The sequence below is a fragment of the Dendropsophus ebraccatus genome, chromosome 5, assembly GCF_027789765.1.
Source record: "Dendropsophus ebraccatus isolate aDenEbr1 chromosome 5, aDenEbr1.pat, whole genome shotgun sequence".
Classification (NCBI taxonomy): Eukaryota; Metazoa; Chordata; class Amphibia; order Anura; family Hylidae; genus Dendropsophus; species Dendropsophus ebraccatus.
Genome location: NC_091458.1, coordinates 67,237,908 through 67,260,288, shown reverse-complemented (window position 1 = coordinate 67,260,288; position 22,381 = coordinate 67,237,908). Strand labels below are relative to the sequence as shown.

The following is a 22,381-nucleotide window of genomic DNA, read 5'->3' as shown; positions in this document are numbered from 1 at the left end:
TAAGCTGCATCTTTATGACTCGGTATGGTCACTTTGGTTAGAATTAGAATCGACTATGATTAGGACTTTTTGGGTACTTTAATATTACTTTCTGATGTCTAAGGATGTGCACTCCAAGAACTGTTGATTCCATGATTTCTCTGCCTTAATTGATTGCATTTGTTGAGAGATCTTTCATTTTCCCATATAAAGTATTTAAATTGGCTATGTTATAGAACACTGCTACATTGAAATAAGAAAACAGTAAAATTAAAAAAAAAAATTAAGTAATTTTTCCCCTCTAACAAAAACTGCATATATAGCTTAGATATATTGGTAATCAGAAATGCATTTGTCTTGAATCACTAGTTTTTTCAATACGTTTGGAAAAAACAGCAGAACAACAAAATGACTGACAGCAGAATCTATGTGTGCAAAGTGACTGTTTTCAGTACTGTAATAGGAAGCAATGGACACTGTCAGGCAGGGATGTACTGCTAGCACTACTGCCAGTTATAATGTATTCATCAAAATGTTTTTACACTTTCCAACAACTGGGCTAACCCCATGCAGAAGCATCATTTCAGTCTCAGCATGTATCTTAGATGCCTTCCGGAGTAGAAGTAAGCTATAGAATCAAAGCCTCCTAACATCTAATCTTAATACATTTGTACAGTACTGTTATTTCTGAGCAACACTTCTAACACATGAAGACTGTAAAAAATGCAGACAAACACTTAAAAGTTACCTGTCCTATTCTGACCAATGGCTCTCGCTAATGTTTTATCTCCCGACACTATGAGCACTGACTGCAAATTGTAAGATACACCCCTTTAATAAGGGAAATAGAAACGCCCATTTTTATATATAAATTTTTAAAAGGACTACAAGAGTGCACCAGATTCTTCAGAACTGTAACCGGAGAACACAAGTATTTGTGTTAGCTTAGACACTTACTAAAGATAATTGTCTCCCAAGTAAATGGAATAAAATGCTCATGCTCGAACCACTGGGGGGGGGGGGGGGTAATTTGTGTTGTTTTGTATTAGCATTTTTCTCAACACATTTATGTTATATGAGAAAAACACATTTTTTTGCCTTTAACATGCTATGATTTCATAAAAATGCAACTAAACACAACTAAAGCGCAACAAACCAGAATGGTGGCATGAGGCCACCTTATCGTGGGTGGATGGTTCACTCTATTTGCAGAAAGTATGCCAAGAGCCTCATTATTTTTATGGAATTTTCTTTAGCAGTTGGGGGGCTGCTTTTATTGATTTTTATATCTGTATTGGGTCCGTGTCTTGCCATTAGCGACGAGCGGTTGTATTTTTTGTGTTTTTTTGTGTCTGCAATTTTAGCCTTAGCAACGTGTCCAGCCTTGTGTGAATGATGTTGTAGGAGAGTTGACCAAATTTGTCTTTTTGCCTATGTTCCATAATGGAGTGTATGCAATGCTATACAATAGACAGTCAACTAACACCTGGTTTCAACACAATAAGGCTATATTCACACGTCCGTTGTTCTGTCCGCAATATAGACATAGAACCTATGGTATTCAATGGCCCTGTTCACACATCTGTATGGGGCCGCGATCCGTGATGCAAAAAAAAGGACATGCTGTAATGCGGACCACATTTTGCGACACGGATCACTATGCTAATGAAGAGTCAATGTAGTGCTCCGTGAAGCACATTCGTAGTGCGGGCCGCGGATTTGTGAATGTAGCCTAAGGGTAAAACTGGCCTTAGGGTATAAAAGCAAAGACTTGGGTCACTGGTAAATTTGTTTAAACACCAGGCTCATTATGGTTTAAAGTGAGCCCCCCCCCCCTTTAGAAAGAATATTGCAGACCATGTGGTAAACAAAATGTGTATTACTGATTATGTAACTATAGCCTATAAGTAATCAAAAAAGGAGTCTCACTTTAAGACAGCATTGATCATAGTGTTTCCTCTTACTACAATACATGAATATTTTACTTACCAATTGCCCCATCTGTTTCATTCCCTTGTCCATCCACATTGGGTACAGCCTGGAAAGACATGAACAGCCGCTTGCAGAGATCAGGAGAAATGTCATCTGTATCCAGGTAGCCTTTCAGGAAAGTCTTAAACTCTTCAAAATCGATTGACTAGAAAATATAAAAGCAAAGTTTTAGACAGATATCAGCATAAAAATCTTTTTACATGTTTGAATTCCAGGCATTAAATGTAGATTTACATTTATTTTCCTGTCTTTTTTTTCCCTGGAAGCAGCGGGGAGCCACTTTAAATGTATAATTTTCTCCATATGGGCACAAGAATAAACATTAGAGAAATATATGCTTATTCTGCAGCCTGCATGAAAGACAACACTGAAACAGTGAATGTGTTTTAGTGTATCAGAGGCATGTACATGTGCTATGGAGTGGATAAAGGAATGACATACATGTCTATGTCATGTTAACATGTTGGCATACCAACTCATATTCATCATGATTGTATATTGCTTAATGGTATTTTATTTATATATATATATATATATATATATATATATATATATATATTTAGTATTTTTTACTTTTAAAAAGAATATAATATAAAATATATCTGTCCACTGACAGACACCTACATAACTAACAGAGCCTAACAACCTAGGACACAGGGCAGAGCAGAACTTAGAGAGAAGGTCCCAGGGTAGACACTGCAAAATAAGATTTATACAGAAACCTAGGTCTTAGCAGATCACCAAAGAGCAAAAGAGCACATCTATGTTGTAAATAGAGCCGGGAAACACCCTGACGTAATAAGAATTTTAAGCTATACCACAGCACCTGCTGCAGGGGAGGCAGGATGTAAAAATGTAAAAATCATAGAAATCTGCAGAAACGCTCACCTCCTCACTGAGATGGGGACTGGACGTGCCATCTCCGTAAAACTCCTGCAGAACATCTTGAACCTTTTTGGTACTGTCTAGAAACAAAATAGAACATACAGATCTCTGGCACATTTTGCTTGCAGTGTTCTCCTCTGTGTAGGACAATTGAGCCTGAAGGTTGAGTAATGTTAATATGTGCAGTGGAGAGTACTGTACATGGGATTTTTTACTCACAATCAATGTACTTCTGCAGTTGGGTGAACTCCTCCGGGCTGAGGATTGCCCACTCCTTGTTCTCCTCACTCATTCTGGCTCTGCGACAGCCCTGCGGCAAGACAGCAAGATGAGGTGAGCTGATCCAATGTGCAAGGAAGGGGAGAGCGATAATAAGAGAAAGGGGACGCAGCCTGGGGATGAATGGGGTGTGATTCTGGCTCAAACCTTTGATTATAGCTGGTCTAACACATTCTCCCAGAGTTTTCCAGAGCCACCGTGCTGCTGTGATAATGAGACTGAGACAGATTGAGCGGCAGTGTGACAGAGAGAGAGAGATGGGGGGAAGGCAAGAATGGGATGGAGAAGAATGGAGAGAACAGATAAAGCCAGGGATCACACTAGATGTGTGCAGCAGCAAAAGAAAGTGGCACTGCTTAAGAGGAAACACGAAGGGGCAAATGAAAGGATAAGATCAGCTGTAAGAAATAAGAACTGACAGGCAGAGGAGATGGTGGAGAGGGGGGGGGGGGGATCCAGCAGTGAGTGGTGGGTGTAGTGCAGGAATATAAAAAGTGTCAGAGGAGGAGATTTGAAGACAGAGGAGAGGTAAGAACACACGGATCATGGAGATAGCCTTGAATTCAAGCTCAGCAACACGATTATTCTCCTTACTCGGAAGCAATATTATTACAGTCTGCATCTCAAGAGTTTTTTCCCTCTTACAGTCCATAAACCTGCTTAGTGGCTGGCAAGAGGTCACTTTATAATATATGTGTGTGAACACATTTCTTTATATTAGACCATGAAGATTGAACGGTTGCACATTATATTCTGTAATCAGCAAGAGGATGACACACTGACATCTACACACCGTGACATTTAATAACACACAAACAAGCATCCCCCGCTACTGGTAATCCAAGCCATTCTTGTCCCTGCAAGAATCACAGCTACAATTAGTTAAAAAAGTAATAAAGAGCAAGTAAGAAGGAGTAGTATGTTATTCATCATTCTACACTGTATAAGGAAAACTACTGGGGCACACTTCTTAGTAACTGGTAGGCTTCTCTATGTACCAGTATGACCTTATTCATGTAATGTGTATTTGATCTTATAATCTTCTGTTTGTTACCCCCTATTGCCTATATAGCGCTCTAGAATCAATGATGCTTTAAAAATAGTAATAACTGAATTACAGTGTTTTATTCAGTCCTATCTCTTTACAAGTGTAAAGAATCCAGCCCCTACCAATACAGTCTGCCTCTACAAACATTAGTGAAAGAATGAGTTACTCTAAAGAGCTCATTAACACCAGCATGGTACTATGTTAGGAGCCACCACTGCAACAAATCAGTTCTTGAAAAGGTGTGAGTGGTGTTAGTGAGAAGTGGAAGCGTTTAAGAACCACAGCAGCTCAGCCATGATGTGAAGACCATGTAAGGTTAAAGAGGATGTACCACCAGGTACATGCTCTTTAAGCTGAACCCACGGATCGAACGGCGCCGTCATGGAGAAGCCGGTGCCCGCGGCCCGATTCCCGTGCATGGCGCCGTTCTATGCACCGGAACCGGACGGTGCTCAAGCACTGGAGGTAGGCCGGGCCACCCCTAGTGGGAGGGAATTCCCTCCCCTGTATGACACAGCTCCATTTATTCTAAGGGAGCCGCGTCATACAGGGGAGGGAATTTCCTCCACTGGGGACGGGCTGGCCTACCTCCAGTGCTTAAGCACCGACCGGTTCCGCTGCATAGAACGGCGCCGTACAAGGGAACTGGGCTGCGGTCCAAAAAATGGACTGCGGCACCGGCTTCCCCGTGACAGTGCCGTTCGATCCGTGGGTTCAGCTTAAAGAGGATGTACCTGGTATACAGTCAGGGGCGTAACTATAAAGGGCTGGGCCCCATAGCAAACTTCTGATTGGGCCCCCTCCTGGATGGCTCCCCTCTCCTCCATCCCACTGTAGGTAATCTTCCTGTTTGTTAGCCCTCCGCCTATTAGATAGCATATGTTAGGCATCTCCCCTGGTATCCCCCCAGTAGATAGTGCCCCCCATGGTAGACATCTCCCATAGTGTCCCCTTGGTAGGCATCTCCCTAAGTGTCCCCCGTGGTAGGCATCTCATCTAGTATCCCCTGTCCCGTACATAGTGTCCCCCAAAAGAGACATTTCCCCTATTATCCTACCCCCCCACCCCCACCCCCTCTAGTACATAGTGTCCCCATAGTAAGCATGTCCCTTGGTAGTTGATGACAGCTCAGGAGGCCCAGTGTATTGCAAGGATGGGTCCCCTGATGCGGTGGGCCCTGTAATGACTGCTAAAGTGGTAGTTACGTCCCTGTGTACAGTACTGTTACCAAAGTCTCCAACACTCTGTTGGATTAGGTATTATGACTGGAGTTCTTGGTATGGGATATCCTTAAAACATGACTTGTTGGTGGTCCATTAGGACTAAAATTAAAGGAGTTGGCCAGCGCTACAAAAACATGGCCCCTTTTGCCCCACTCTCGTCTCTAGTTTGGGTGGGGTTTTGAAACTCAGTTCCATTGAAGCAAAAGGAGCTTAATTGCAAACTACACCTGAACTGGAGACAAGAGTAAGGGGAAATTGGCCATGTTTTTGTAACACTGGATAACCCCTTAAGAAGCACTGCTGTGGGGTGATGAATCACACTTCTCTATCTTGCAGTGTGGCAGAGGAGTCATGGCACCTGCTCAGCTAGAAGTGACAACCATATACACTGGGAAAATACAATTTTAAACATCACTTTCAATGCAACCAGACTGGTCTTGAAAACAGGTCTTCTGAACTTATCTCCTTATACACAGCCAGCAGCAGCTACATGGACTGGACAGTGCAAATTTCTCTGTAAAGTCCATTATAATCCAAGATTTAGGTATTTATAACAGAAGGCAACAGATGGGTATGACCACATATGTGGTAGATAGAGGGTTAAACCATTTTCTCTTCTTTTATTGGTGTTGACTTATATTTATTAGTTTGCAAAACCACATTAAATATTTAAGAACGAGGCGCTTGATTTTCATAATATTTCAGCTTGCTACTTTACCGTCAAGTGATCTCATAATGCGATTAACAGAGCAGCATTTAGTGCCGAAAAGGTAGAAAGCGCTAATGGAGAACACATCTCATTCAGTCAGCTGTCTTCATACTGGAAGGAGTTTTTATTTTTAAAACTGATACAAATTAGATGAATTTCCATGGGACCTGTAATTCTGAGACATAGAAATAACAGGCCTGACCACAAGTAATCCAGAAAACCAGCTATAAAAATCATATTTGGACCCTGATCAATCTACAAGGGTGCAGCCGAGCAACTCTCTCAATTTCGGAGCAGGTGACAGGAGACGGTCCCATATGGAAGTTCATCTGTCTCGGGGACAGAGTGCAGAGAAGAACCTGTTTACTGAACATCTCTCCCACTGGTTCTAGCAATCGGTTGAGGTCTGAAAACCCAGACCCCAATCAAAGCTTGTTTAAGAGACATGTCAAAAGTTTAAATGACAGTGCCGATTTAAAGTTGTATTTTCAACCTAAACATTTATGGCATAAACATAGCATCTGCCTGGCAAGGTGGCTGGTGGCATCCAAGTGGATTACCATGCATATAAGTAGATCTCTCTATTCGCTTCTATGAAAGCCATGGAAATATACTTGACTGTTAACATAATTGTAAGGGCCTGTTGTAGTGCTGCAAAGAAGCACTGATCAGTGAGATCAGTGCTTATTTGCAGAGTTTCCATGGCAAGATTTGCAGTTGACTAGGTGACTACCAATGATTTTAACGCACACACAAAAGACGCAATCAGCCGATGAACGAGACTACTGACTCTTTTACATGGGACGATTATCGCCACTGAGGGTGTGTCCAGTGTAAAAGGACCCTAATTCAAAGAACTGGATAGTTCTGCACACATATGTAGCCACTTCTCCATCTATGCTGCCTCACCAGGGCAATATCCTGTGTACCCCTTTAATCTTTACTAAACCCTACATACACATCTGTATAGGAAGCTGCATCAGATAACACTTTCCAGCAAAGGAAAGTATATACCAAAAGGGCATTCTGCATATATGTTGAAGTCTTTCTTTGTTATAAAAAATTTGTGCCCTAGAAAAATATGGAAATCCACTAACAATGGCCGTACATCATGCTTCTTAGATTCCTTAGACCTTAGATTCCTTAGACCTTAGATTCCTTAGACACCATAAATAAAGGAATCAAGTTTTATGGTGGACATTATCTTTCTTTACAAATTCACACAAGGACTGTCCGATAACTAAGCCGAGCACCACTAAATTGATTATACTGTATGTGGCTTTAGGACCTGATATCTAGGTCTGCTTGGAGTTGTAATTCTGGCGAAATCATACACAGAATAATAATCGTTAGGTACGATTGTTTGTATTATGGACGAACACGGCCTACATACACCGAAAGATTTGTGACAGATTAGCAAACGATTAACAATTATTTTATGGTCAGCTCAAAAGATGTGATCAATGACATATAATCAAATTTTCATTAATCGTTTGATCCTTGCCTACATACACACGGAAAGATTATCGCTTAAATACAAACCATATAATGATTTTTCGCACGATAATCTTTCAGTGTAAGAGGGCCTTTACTGTACACCAAGATTTATAATGAAATGGCTTTAGGGTGCCTTCACACCTACCGTATCGCAGCAGAAAATCCGCTGCGGATCCGCAGCAGATTTAACTAAATGAATAAACACAGCATCAAATCCGCACTTACAAATCTGCTGCGGATCCGCAGCGGATTTGACAGTGCGTATTTAATGCTGTGTTCATTCATTTAGTTAAATCTGCTGCGGATCTGCAGCGGATTTTCTGCTGCGATACGGTAAGTGTGAAGGCACCCTAAAGTGTTTAGCTTCTTTATAATAAGTGAAAGAAACCTACAGCCCTTACATTCTTACATTCTTACATGCTATGTTCACACTACGTAAGTTCCACAGAAATCATGGCCGTTGTTACAAGGGCTGTGATTTCTGTGGTACGTACGTAGTCCTGCAGGGCGAGGGAATCCCGGCTGGAGTGTATACACATTGGGGGACATTTATGAAGTCCAGTGTTTTTTACGCCGGGCTTACAAATGTCCTTGCAGCTCCGCAGCTCAGGGGATTTATGTAGAGGCGCATTGCCTCCACATAAATCCCGAGCGCACGGAGCCCGTCCATGCGAAAACTTTGAAACCTACGCCAGCTCGGAGCTGGCGTAGTTTCAGTATCATTTTTCCACTTGAAAAATTATAAATGCGGCGCACACAGAGGCCACGCCCCCTCCACGTGCTGCTGCACCCCCCCGTTACGCCCCTACCCCACTGGCGAAGGTGGCGCAGATGGGGGCAATGCGAAAAAAATATTCGCAAAAATACCCTTTGCAAATATTTTTACACCAATCTGCCCCATCTGCGCCTAAAAAAGGCATTTTCGCCTTTTCATACATGTCCCCCATAGTATACACTTCGGCTGGGATCCCTAGCGGCGACGTAGAAAACTGACATTTCAGTTTCCTTTGGCCGCTACTCAGTGAATAGCGGCCACAGAAAACCCTGTCAGTTCACACAATGGAGCGAACGGCTCCGGAAGCACACTCCATTGTGTGCTGTGGGGAGTTCTAATGTGGGCGCGCACGGATGCGCCCGCATCAGAACCCAGCGGCGTTAAAGATCATTCGGACGGTACTGCAGTGATGATCTTTTCTGAGACCGACCGTTCCGTGACCCAGTCGATCTCATACTCTGTGTGACCATAGCCTAATGGAGCAAAAGAGGCTCAACGCTATGCTTTTAAAGTGTGCTAAATAAAGAAATACTTTTACCTGAGAAGGGGACCACTCTTCTGGTTTTATCAATATCCTGTGCACTTGCGGAGGTTTCTGGCACAACCACCTAGACAGAAGTGTTACACAGATATAGGGTGAGCAGCTTGAACTTTGTTTTCCTGTTCTTTGTAACTGCGCTGCCTGCTTCAATAAGTTGGGTAAACAGTAACTGACACTAAAGCTTTGGTGACACTAACAGATGGTAGTAAAAACCAAGAACAACAAAGGACACTACAAATAATACTGATAAAATGTTATGTACAGTAAGGATGTCATGATGGTGGATTAAGCTACACGTGCCAGATATATTACAAAGCAGAACAGTAATACCTAGCCTAGTGGGGAATTACTGGTGCAGTTAGAATTCACAGATCAGCCACAACGTTAAAAGATCAGCTGCCAAAATTAGACAGGTGTTTTTTAAATCCTGTAAATTGCAAGATGGAGTCTTTACAGATCAGACTTGTTTTTCCAGCACATCTTACAGATACTCAATTAAATTTAAATATGGAGAAATTTGGGTCCAAGTCAACATCTTAAACTCTATCCCAAGAGTGAGCTGACCCCCTCCCTTGTACGCCTCTAATTGAATAAACTGCATTGAATGCCAGTTTGTTGCCCGTAAGTTGTGTGTGTTTTCATGCCGTAGCATCGTCAGAACGAGCGTGGAGAGCACCGTGTGTCAGCATAATCAGTCAGGCTCCATAGACTAACATTATGATCCCGACCGCTTTTAGTGCGGTCTTCTGGCTTGTTCTCCCGATTGATAAAGGTCTGAACACTCAGACCCGTACTGATTGAACTTTTGACGTATCTCTATGACATCTCATAAGTTTTTTCTATAGTTACAGTGACACTTTAAATTCTATCATATTCCACAAACAATTCCTGAACAATTTTTGCAGTGTGGCAGGGTGTGTTGTCCTGCTAAATGAAAGCACTGCCATTATGAAACAAAAGATGGCGTGTACTTGGTTTGACGCAATATTAAGATGGGAGGTGTGCGTCAAAGTGGTATCCATATCAATAAGTGTATCCAAGGTTTCCCTACTACCACTGCTCTTCTTCCCAAAGACCAGCCTAGTGCTATGCACATGATTCTTCTTCCATTGCTCCACTGTCCAGTCCACTGGCTGCTCTTTCTTCGATCCCTTGGTAGGTACTATCCTCTGCATACTAGGAACACTTGCTGTTTTGGAAAAATACACTGACTCTTTTGTCTAGCCACCACAATTTTAACGCTTAGTCAAGTTGCTCTGATCCTTTTGCCTGCCCAATTTTTACCACTTTGGCACAGTAGAAACTATCTTCCTGGAAAAAAAAAACATTTCCGGGAAGATTTATAGTTTTTATTTATACTAAGTTTTACATATATATAACTTTGTGATCTCTTTTATGAAATATTTCTTGAAGCCGACTGATAAAATACAGCAATTCTGGTGCTGTTTTTTTTTCTTTTTTACATCGTGTGTCGTGCGATATAATTATATAGTTTTATAGAATGGTTTGTTACAGACATGGTGTTACCAAACGTATAGGTTTTGTGTTTTCTACGTGTTTTTATGCAACAGTTTATTATATATGGGGAATATAAAGCATGTTTATTATTGGATAGGGCTGGGGGGGATTTTTTCGGTGTTTTGGTGCAAACTTTTTTTTTTACTTTTACACTAGTGTTACTCTAACCAGTGATCTTTTGATCACTGTTCCAATACACTGCACTACTACTGTAGTGCAGTGTATTGTCTATGGTCAACACTGAGCTGACAGACAATCTACACAGCCATGCTTCTGGCCTCTGCCATGGCAACCTAGAGGCATATACATGGCAATCCCAGAATGCCTGGAAAGCTGATCGGAAGCCCGCACCTCGCCGCTGTACTTCCGATCACATGAGTACCGGCCTGCACACCACCGGAAACCACCATGACTTGACAGTGGCATATAACAGGTTAATGTTACCTGGAGCAGTAAATTACCCCTCCTGATAGTTGCAGCAGATAGTAGTGACTGCTGTGAAAAGCCGATACGGCCGTCATTAAGGGGTTAAAGCTCTTCTACATGAGCCAATGATTGGGAAAATGAATTTTTCTTTAAATGTAATTTATAATTGCGGCTGAGCTATCAAATAACAAATAAACAGACACTTATCTGTTGGCTTATCACATTTTATGTGCACATCAAAATAATGGTTTGTAAGCAACACCCCTGTCTGGTGCTTGTGACAAGCAATTTATCTGTCTGTGTAAAATGGCCTTCACTATATATATATATCTTAACCCCCCCCCCCCCTCTACTGGATCAATGTGTCCTGGGGGTATATAGAAAGGACATCAGAGTCAGACAACCATATTGGGTTCTGTTCACACCTGAATTTTGTATGTACAATTGGTGTATACACTTGAAAATGCATACCTTGATCATTGGGAACTGTAAAGGCCCCATACACGTTATACCTATTTTGGCCAATCCCAGTTTTGATTAAAATCTAACTAAAAGGACACTTTTAAAAGCCTGACTATTAACTAGCCTATTACCATCATTAATTAGAGAAAATACTATACTTAGAGGAGTTATTCAGGATTAGAAAAAAACACAGCTACTTGCTTCTAAAAACAGCACCACACTTGACCTCAGGTGGTGGTGTGTGGTATTACAATTCCCCTCCATCCCCTTCAATGGAACGGAGCTGAAAAACCAGACCAAAACTGAGGACAAGAGTGGTGCTACCTCTGGAAGAAAGAAGCCAGGTTTTTGTAAGCCTGGACAATCCCTTTAATCCTGTCTGTACTTATAAGAGATTCTCACCCTACCTGTATTTTCTTGTACCATATTTTAGAAATAGTTAATATTTTACAGGCAGTGCTCTTAGCCAGCTTAGAAACAATAGAACTACTTTTAAAAGCCAGTTTTCATAATTATGTTACGCCAAGATCGTAAAATGGCATGTACAGGTGGGAGGGGGAGCTGTAAAACAAATGATTTCTATGTTATGAGAGCCTACGCAATGGAAAAGTGTCCCTGAGCAGAAATATCATTGTAAGCAAATGCAGTGGCGGCGTCTGAGGCTGGGAAATGTATTGACTTCCAGATATACTGAACATATTGCTTGTAGCAAAACAAACAGACATTCATTTCTCTTGTCTTCTGTAGTGTTATAAATCACTACTCTATTCTGTTTCATGGCATATATTTATAAGCGTTGTACATGCTTGCAGTAATATCTATGTAATTACTTTCCACATTTAGAGTCTTTATGGTAGTGTCAGAACATTAAAGTATAGAGAGAACAGTGTTGTAATTTCAACAAAAATGGAACACAAAATCTAAAGATGAAATGGACAACGCATTTCACTTGGAAATAATGAGACACAGCTCGAAAGAATAACACAGATTGTAAACTTTCTCACCCCTATGGTACGTTTTTGGAACAAAGAAGCACCGAAGAACAAGAAACTAATACTGTATTTAAATTTGCTTGCTTGTGTCATTTTCTACAGCGTTTTTTAGTTCACATTTTTTTGTCTTTTCAGCAAACATAATATGGTAGTGAATATGGGATGGGGGTGTAGATGCTGGTATCCCTTATAATATACAGTAACATGAGTTAAACTTGAAACTTGTTGTCTAGGATAACTTCATAATTAGCTATCCTGCCAGGAGAATGTGACAGTTTTTGCATTAAAAAACACCTTTGTCAGCACTCATACCACGTGCAGATTATCGGAATTCACGCACAGAGAAGAAGAAAGAAAAATAAACTTTCAGCCACAATGGCCACACCATCCTCATTCCCGGCCAAGCCACCCCTATGTGTGAACATCCTCTTCCTACGACTTCCTCAGGGATCTGAGGAACCTTACCCTAAGGAAGTAAAGAGTGGGGCACTTTGTACGCTTACCTCTACCCTGGCAACTGTATTTTTGTCTGTGCCTTATTGTGCGCCTGTTGCTGTTTATAAAATTTAATAAATTAGAATTAAAAAAAAAATTGCAATTAGTACCTTCTTGTTACTCTTACTCTGAGTTTTTTTTTTAACAGTCTGGTTTTGACCTCTGGATTTTATCATAGATAAAGACTACTCTAAATCAAGATGGTACAAATTTTTATTCATTTATTGAAAAATAACATTACCAAACTAATACTACCAGACTAAATATTTCCAAAATATGTCAGCCACTGACCCTATAACATAGGGTCAGTGGCTGACATATTGATTTTCTGATTGATTTTCTCTGCATTGGTGGTTGACATATTGATTTTCTTACATGAGATTTTCATTGATCTTTCTTAGTCCTTTACCTGACATGTAACTAAATAACATAAAGGAATGGCGCCGTTTTTTTCAGGCGCCATCTTCATGTTTCATTAGTACAAACACAGACAAAAGTTTTAGTGACATGTCCTTGATGATTTATCACTGAATATCACTTTTGTCCAATGCTCCACATTCCACATGTTTACTTCTCTTTAGCCCACTGTATCCTTGTTTTCTTTGCTGTAGCTGTTTTTTTTATTTGTTCTGCATTCCTATTACACAGGTGTCCAGCCCTCACTGCTCACCGCTTTTGCCTGCTTGAGGAGTACAAGCAGGACCAGACAATCACTGCTGCACTCTTTGTAGGATTTCCATCTTAAAATAGTTTAATAAATCTTCAAAATTTTCACATGAAAACTCTTGTTTTGGTATGATACTTTTTGATTATCTAAGTCCTACAGCTCAGTAAGGTCTGTAAGCACTTTCCCTTTTAACTGCACAACCATTTATATTTTAGACTTTTGCTTTAAAGGGGTTTTCCAGCGCTACAAAAACATGGCCACTTTTCCCCCTACTGTTGTCTCCAGTTAAGGTGCAGTTTTCAATTAAGCTCCATTTACTTCAATGGAACTGAGTTTCAAAACCCCACCCAAACTGGAGACAACAGTAGGGGGAAAGTGGCCATGTTTTTGTAGCGCTGGATAACCCCTTTATTTCTATATCTTTGTCCTCTTTTTCTTGGTGAGATACAGTATGCTATTACTTATAATAATTTGCTTTTATTTTTTTTTAACCTCTTCCCGCATATGGACATGTTGGCATATCCATTTTAACTACCTGTTGCTGCAAGTGGACATGTTCATGGATGAAACAGACACAGAAACTGTTCCTGTGCCATCTGGGAAGGGTCCCGGCTGTCAATTATTGCCACAACTGTCGGGACTGGAATCGCGTTCCGATCCTGACATTCAACGCTATAGATGCTGCAGTCAGTGCAACTACAGCATCTATCAGGGATAACTGAAAAAGAAATATCCCTCTTTTCCCCATTGATGGTAGCTATGACAACTGGAGCCCTCCCGGTCTCATAGGCATAATACACTGTAGTGTCTTGTATGCAGATGCAGTGTTTTATGTGTGTGATCAAACAGTGTAAAAATGATGTAAAAGTAAACAAAAAAAACCCCACAACACTAAAAATAAAATAAACACATAATCCCCATGTCCCCCAATGCAAATAATCAATGGAGAAATAAAAGTATGCATATTTAGTATCACCATACGCATAACGGCACTGGCAATACCACTGTACCATGATTTAGGCTATGTTCACACTACGTATATTTGAGGCTGTATGTTTGAGGCTGTATAGCAACCAAAACAAGGAGTGGATTGAAAACACAGAAAGGCTCTGTTCACATAATGTTGTATATGAGTGGATGGCCGTCATTTAATGGCAAATATGTGCTGTTATTTATAATGGAAGTTATTTACTGTTATATGGCGGCCATCCACTCAATTTCAACATTATGTGAACAGAGCCTTTCTGTGTTTTCAATCCACTCCAGGTTTTGGTTGCTATGAGGACCTGACATGAGGACCAAATACAGCCTCAAATATACATAGTGTGAACCCAGCCTTAACCTTTATGGTGAGTGGAGAAAATTTTTAATTAAAAAATTTTAATTTTGCCATTTTTTCATTAAATGTGAGCATTTTTCACCCAAAAAAATTTGAAAGGCTCTCAGCCAAAATTTGCACTAATCTAAAGCACAATATGTCATGAACAAAAACTAAATCAGACTCAGTAGGAAAAAGGCCATATTACACGGCACAATGTGAGGAGGAAGCAAGTGCCGATATTATTATATGCACAGACAGCGTGTGTGAGGGGCCACGGGGTGCTGCGGGTGGTGCTGCCCAGATGAACCTTTGATTGTCCGGGTGGCACACTAGAGAGAGAGGCAGTCACTGTTGTGATCATGTCATTTCAACATGTTGAAAGCCAACGATCAGCCAACATTGTGCATGTCGGCTGAACGTTAACACGAGCTGTTACAACAAACAAGTATCATCTGGAACGGCCGGTAATCGTCCAAGTATGGTCGATAATCATTTGGTGTAGTAGGGCCTTAATTTACAGCATCACATCACCATAACCACATATAGTGAGGCCGATCAGATTTAAAAAATGGCCTCTGATCCTTAAAGGGGAAGTCTGGTCCTTAACCCTTTGAGGACCAGGCCCAAAATGACCCAGTTTACCGCGCCAATTTTCATTTTTGCATTTTTGTTTTTCCTCCTCCCCTTCTAAGAGCTCTAGCACTTTCATTTTTCTATCTACAGGGCCATGTAAGGGCTTGTTTTTTTCAGGAATAGTTGTACTTTGTAAAGGTGTCTTTCATTTAACCATAACATGTATGATGGAACTAGAGATGAGCAAACTGGGTTCGAGTTGATCTGAACCCGAACGTTCGGTATTTGATTAGCTGGGGCTGCTGAACTTGGATAAAGCTCTAAGGTTGTCTGGAAAACATTTATACAGCCAGTGACTATATCCATGTTTTCCACATAGCCTTAGGGCTTTATCCAACTTCAGCAGCCACCGCTAATCAAATGCCAAAAGTTCGGGTTCGGATCGACTCGAGCATGCTCGAGGTTCGCTCATCTCTAGATGGAACCCCAAAATTATTATTTATGAAAATATAAATAAAAAAAAAAAGAATGCAATATGGTAACGTTTGGGGGGTTCCTGTATCTACGTAATGCACTATATAGTAAAAATTACATAATTCCATTATTCTATAGGTCGGTCCGAACACAACCATATGTAGGTTTACACAGATTCTCTAATGTTATATATTTTTTTTTTATGAAATCCTTATTCTTTGCAATTAATTATTACTAAAATGGCCCTATTGTGATTTTTATACCGGTTTTAGCTTTTCATGTAAGGGGCTGTATTGGGTGTAATTTTTTTGCAGGTATAAGACGGATCTTGCATGTCCAGAGCATAGGCGAATTGTATGCCATGGAGAGGCCCTAGTACAGTGTAGGGTCCGCCCCGAGCATAAGGCTACCTTGTCGTGGTTTACACTGTTCGCAAATGGTAACCAAAAGCCTCATTATTTTTGTGGGAATTTTTTTTAGCAGTTGGGAGGGCTGCTTTTAACTATTTTCATGTCCGTAGTGGGTCTACATCTTGCCATTGCGGTGAGCTGTTGCATTTTTCTGTGTTTTTGTGTTTACAATTTCCGCCATAGCAGCGCGCTCCTGCCTAGTGTGAATGGTGTTCTAGGAGAGCTGACCAAATTTGTCTTTTTTTTGTCATTTTTTGCACCATGATCTCTAGTTTGTATTACTATCATATTTCTGTAGATCGGACATTTTGACCAATGTAACAAAAAAAAAATCCTGGCACTTTTTCCCCCTTTTTTGTTTACACCATTCACAATGACGATTGTTGTATTTTAATAGATCAGACAGTAACGCACATTACGGTATATAATATGTTTATTTATTTAATTATTTTTATATGTTTTATTTATATTATTGGATAGGGGGGTAATATTTTAATTTATATTGGGGGAGGGGCTTTGGGGTATTTTTAAAAACATTTTAACTTTTTTTTTTTTTTAACATATTTTAAGTCCCCCTGGGGGACTTTTACATGCATTCATTAGATTGCATACACTGATCTTAGCTATGCCATAGGCATAGGATTGATCAATATAATAGGCACTCTGCAGATCAGACTGCACGCAGGAAGGTAAGAGACCTCCGGCAGTCTGTGAAAGCGATCGGGACCCCTGCAGTCACACTGCGGGGGTTCCGATCGCTAAGTGACAGGAGCTGCTCCTGCCACCTACACTTAAACGCCGCCATCGCTGCAGCCTGTTATTAACAGTGAGGGCCTAGCTGCTAACTGCAGGCAGTCCCCACCTGCTATGAAGCACACTCTACTCCGAAGCGCTCTTCATAGCTCCTTAGAGACCCAGGATGTACAGTTGCGTCCAGGGTCGTCTGGTGACAGACATTCATGATGTAACTGTACGTCCACTGTCATCTAGGGGTTAAAGGAGAAATCTGACAGGTGTCAAGGGCAGGGGAGAAAATAACAATGAATTATTGCTTACCTCTTCCCCATGCCTGTGATGCGCTATGTGCCCGGCTTCGTGCCCCCCCCCCCCCCCCCCCGCCAGAAGGCATTTTTCCCGAGTTGTGTTGACATCACAACTCTGGGGAAAATGCCTGTCCCGGCTAATGAACGGCATGCAGATCCAATCAGTGACTGCAGCTACATACTGCCCCAGTCACTGACTGGCTGAGTGGGCAGCCAATCAATTGGGTCATGACATTGGCTCTTCAGGATATCCCACAGCCCAGCAAACGTCCCAGAGCAGCAAATCAGTGCTGGAAAGAATTGGGATAGTTTGTTATGTTTCCTCCTGCCCCTGCTGTTTGAAAAAAAATTCCAATGGACAGACTTCTCCTTTGAGGCCAAAATTAGCCTGGTCCTGAAAGGGTTAAAGCAGGTTTCATGAAGCCACAACATTCAGCTATTGAGCAAACCTTATTTTTTGTCTTATCTGTCTATCTCATCCATAGTGACCATCCTCTAAAAATATTTTTGCCATGGATTGTACAGTATTATCCATTTATGAACACATTCTTCTTAACAAGCTAATATCCCCCTAATCCTGGAAAATTCCATTAACAACAAGTCTCCTCAAAGCTCAATAATGTTGAGCTTTAGAAAAAAAAAAGAAAACAAATGGCTAAAAACAGTCTTTAGGAAGTCTGATCCTATTTGCATATAACTTTAAAGCTGCACCACAAAATAAACAGTATTAGGCTATGTTCACACCACGTAAAAGTATGGCTGTTGTTGCCATCGCAACAACGGCCATACTTTGTACGGGTAAACATGCCGCATGTTCTTTTATGGGATCCCAGCCGGAGCGTATACACATCGTATACGCTCTGGCTGGGATCCCTCGCGGCGCCGCCAAGAACTGACAGTATTCTGTGGCCACATTCAGTGAATTGCGCCCGTAGAAACCCTGTCAGTTCACACAATGAAGCGAGCGGCTCCGGCTGCTTGCTTCATTGTGTGCTATGAGAGTTTTGATCAGCATCAGAACACTGCGGCCAGAAAGATCATCCGGCCGGTACTTAAGTACCGACCAGGATGATCTTTGCAGAGACCGCCGGTCCGTGACCCGGCTGGGTCACAGAAAGGCCAGTCTCTTACGCCGTGTGAACATGTGTGAGCCTTACGCCGTGTGAGCCTTACGCCGTGTGAGCCTTACAAAAAGTAAGGATATAAGATGCTGACACGTTGAAGAACATACCTTAGTAATGTTTTCAACACCTACTGTATGCTACTAGCTGTAAGGGTGAACAAGCTTACACAGAAATCAATATAAGCAGTTGTGTCTTTACAGCTAAGAGCATAGCAATGCTTCTGAGGGACAATAACGCACACTGGGATATTTTTTATTCCTGGATTCAGTGTGAAAAGCCCTCTGTATTCCTTTGTATGGAATCAAAGACATACAGAGGTACAGTGTGGGCCCAAAGATTTCCTAATTGTGACGAACAGATCCATACAACACAGATCCATAATGCTGCTGTGTGAATAAGGTCTTATTTACATATTTTGCCTAATTGAGCCATTATATAATTAGAAACAAGAACAATATAAAAACAACGGAAGTTAAATTGTGTATAATAACCAAAATGTGTTTTAGTGCAGTGATGACGTCAATCCGCCCACTGAATTTTCTTAATACTCATTTACCCACACATACACACACACACCAGGGAAGCACTATTTATTCTCTATGTCATTGTAGGTTTTTATGTTACTTTGATTATGTCGTGTGCTGTACCTGTGCACAGAATGTGAATTAGCTTGACACCACTTAGGCTGGGTTCACATTGCATTTCTCCATCAGTTTCACCACTTCCATTTCAGTATGTTTAATTACAATGTACAGAAATATGTGGTCAACACCATTTTTGTGTACAAAAAAAAACCAGTTTGCTTTTCCTTTTAACATATATAATTAATAAACAAAAAGTGCAGTGTGAACCTAGCTTTACAGAGGATGTTTCACTATTAAATTATTTAGCATGTTGGACCACAAAAACCATAACAAATTTTATTTTGGAGTTTAAAAAATGCTCTAGAAACTATTACATATTTGTCATTGTGCTCTCTAGTGTCCTTATTCTCTTACAGAATTCCCATACAAATTGTCAAGTGCAGGTGAAAAGAAACCACTTCTAGTGCTTCTGCATAAGAGTATGTTCACACTGAGGAATCCGTGCCGAATTTCAAGCGGAATCCATATGAAATTATCTGCGGATTCTGCTTCAAATTCCTCCCGTGAAATATGAACAGAGCAATGCCCCATTGTGTTTAATTGGATTTCTGCTATGTTGTTCACACCGCAGAATTTTCCACTGCGGATCCGCTTTCCGCCCAAAGAATTGACATGCAGCGCTGCTGCATGGAACCGGGCGGCGGGTTGAGGGCTTGGGGGCTAACAGACCACAGGCAGGTGGTGGGAGGAGGTGCAGGAGTGCTCAGCCCGCCGGCACCGGGATGGGGTGAGCCTTTCTGTATGGGACCGGGCGGCAGGGTGAGCAGTCAGGAACCTGGACGGCCTCTGCAGCCGGGTGAGCAGCAAATAAGGAGCGCTCACCCCGCTGCATGGGACCGGGTGTATCAGGACCGGAAAGCACGTAGGGAGACTGGCAATGGGATGGGACACTGCAAGCACAGGAAGGGAGGGAAAGGCACTGATTCATCTACGTCTATTCTTATTCTATACTTCTACATGCGCCCACTGCTGGTGCATACACTTGAGACGTGACGTCACATTTTTTTTGAGGAAGTGAGCCTGCCTGATGTACTAAATTGAGGGAAATTGCCCTATATGTGCATTTCCCGTAAAATGTGTATATAAGTGATTTGATAACTTTCCTTATGAAATTACATATTAAAAAATACATTTTGCCCGGAGTAACCCTTTAAACAATAAAAAGGGTTATGTGTAGTCCCGCATCCAGTGCATCAAACAAGTTAACAAAAAAAAAATTTGGAACAGGTCAAATTTGAAAAATAGGCCTAAGGCCAGATTCACGCGTACCGAATGCTGCATGAAATCCGCTGCGGATCCAGTACGTGTGAATCTGGCCTTTGTCATCAAGTGACATACAGACCTTGTTAGCTGAGCCTTTAAGGGGTTAAAAAACAACATGGGCAAGAAAAATACAAAATTTACAAATTGTTACCTTTTGTGTTAACAGCAAATTAATGTTTTTCATTGGACAGTACTTTAAAGGAGACAGACAGCACGTATATATGCATATATACATGCTGGCAGCTATGAGTTAATTATTAAACAAGCAGTCTGTTAATACCTGTATATCAATCATCTAATGGATGATCTCTGTAAAATGCACTATTTCCCTGGCACATATTTAAACTATGGAACATGGCCTTTAAAGCCATTTTTTGCATGGTCCTGAAAGGGTAATAACTCATGACTGTCAGCACATATGTATGTATGCATACATGCTGCCAGTTTTCCTTCAAAGGGAACCCACTTTCGTGTTGCCCCACCAGTGTGCTTGCATATACGGAGAGAGCAATCAAAGCCAGCAAGGCGGGCAAAAGCCACGGGGGACCACTCTGATAACCTGTGGTTCAGGCAGTATGAAAGAGGTGACAGGTTACTTTTAAAGGATGTCAATGATTAAGTAAGGGTTCATTTACACAGATTATCTGACAGATTATCTGCCAAAGATTTGAAGCCAAAGCCAGGAACAGACTATTAACAGAGAACAGGTCATAAAGGAAAGACTGAGAATGATCCTCTTTTCAAATCCATTCCTGGCTTTGGCTTCAAATCTTTGGCAGATAATCTTGTCAGCATTAGGGTCTATTTACACAGAAAGATTATCTGCCAAAGATTTGAAGCCAAAGCCAGGAATGGATTTGAAAAGAGGATAAATCTCAGTCTTTCCTTTATGACCTGTTCTCTGTTAAAAGTCTGTTCCTGGCTTTGGCTTCAAATCTTTGGCAGATAATCTGTCAGATAATCTTTCTGTGTAAATAGACCCTAATGCTAAGTTTACACGAGGCGATTATTGGCCCGATTGTACGATTAATGATTTCGAAGTAACGATTTTTTTTTTATAACGATCAGCGTTTAGACAGTACGATATATCGTACGGAAAAATCGTTTTCCGATCCCGCATGCAGCCCGCCCCCCCCGCGCCACCCCAATCGCCCCCTCGCCGCCGCTCCGATCGCCCCCGCCCTGCTCCGCGTAGCAGGTCTTCAAATCCCCGGCTCCCCTCTTCAGCGCATTGATTAGCTGAAGAGATGAGCCAGGAATTTCAAACGGCTCTTCAGCCAATCAGTGCTCCTCTTCAGTTTAAAATTCCCGGCTCCCCTCTTCAGCCAATCAATGCGGGGCAGCACTAATTGGCTGAAGGGGAGCCGTTTGAAATTCCCGGCTCCCCTCTTCAGCCAATCAGTGCTGCCGTGCATTGATTGGCTGAAGAGGGGAGTCGGGAATTTCAAACGGCTCCCCTCTTCAGCCAATCAGTGCTGCCGTGCATTGATTGGCTGAAGAGGGGAGTCGGGAATTTCAAACGGCTCCCCTTCAGCCAATCAGTGCTGAAGAGGAGCACTGATTGGCTGAAGAGGAGTCGTTGGAAATTCCCGACTCATTTCTTCAGCCAATCAATGCGCTGAAGAGGGGAGCCGGGGATCTCGAAGACCTGCTACGTGGAAGCAGGTAACGTATGCTCTTGGCCGCGGCGGCGGGGGCGATCAGAGCGACGGCGGGTGTGTGTGTGGGGGGGTGGGTTAGGAGCGGCGGCGGGGGGGCCATCAGAGCGGCGGGGGCGACGGGCGGGGGTGGCGATCGGGGCGGCGATCGGAGCAGCAGCGGGGGTGGCGATCGGAGCGGCGGCGGGGGTGGCGATCGGAGCAGCGGGGGTGGCGATCGGAGCGGCGATCAGTGCGGCGGGGGTGGCGATCAAGCCGGCGCAGGGGGCTGTGGATGAGCGGGGGGCCAGGCTGCGGATGAGCGGGGGGCCAGGCGGCGGGTGGGGCGGCGCCACTGTTTACACGGAACGATCGGCAAATTTTTTGCGAACGACGAACGGCGA

General features: G+C 42.1%; 1 protein-coding gene across 4 annotated transcripts in view; it reads right to left on the bottom strand.

Moving 5' to 3' along the window:
- Positions 1-22,381, bottom strand: part of DGKA (diacylglycerol kinase alpha) — a 133,520-nt gene that overhangs the window by 36,789 nt on the left and 74,350 nt on the right. For 2 of the 4 annotated variants that reach the window (XM_069970484.1, XM_069970485.1), the window contains exons 3-6: positions 8,926-8,995; positions 3,076-3,166; positions 2,860-2,936; positions 1,969-2,116 (exon numbers count right to left, since the gene is read on the bottom strand). In XM_069970484.1, coding sequence (XP_069826585.1) covers positions 1,969-2,116; positions 2,860-2,936; positions 3,076-3,148 — 298 coding nt within the window. In that variant the 5' untranslated portion in view covers positions 3,149-3,166; positions 8,926-8,995. Of the gene's footprint in view, positions 1-1,968; positions 2,117-2,859; positions 2,937-3,075; positions 3,167-3,282; positions 3,537-8,925; positions 8,996-22,381 lie in introns of those variants that run through there. The other 2 variants (XM_069970487.1, XM_069970486.1) reach the window with 2 other exon arrangements.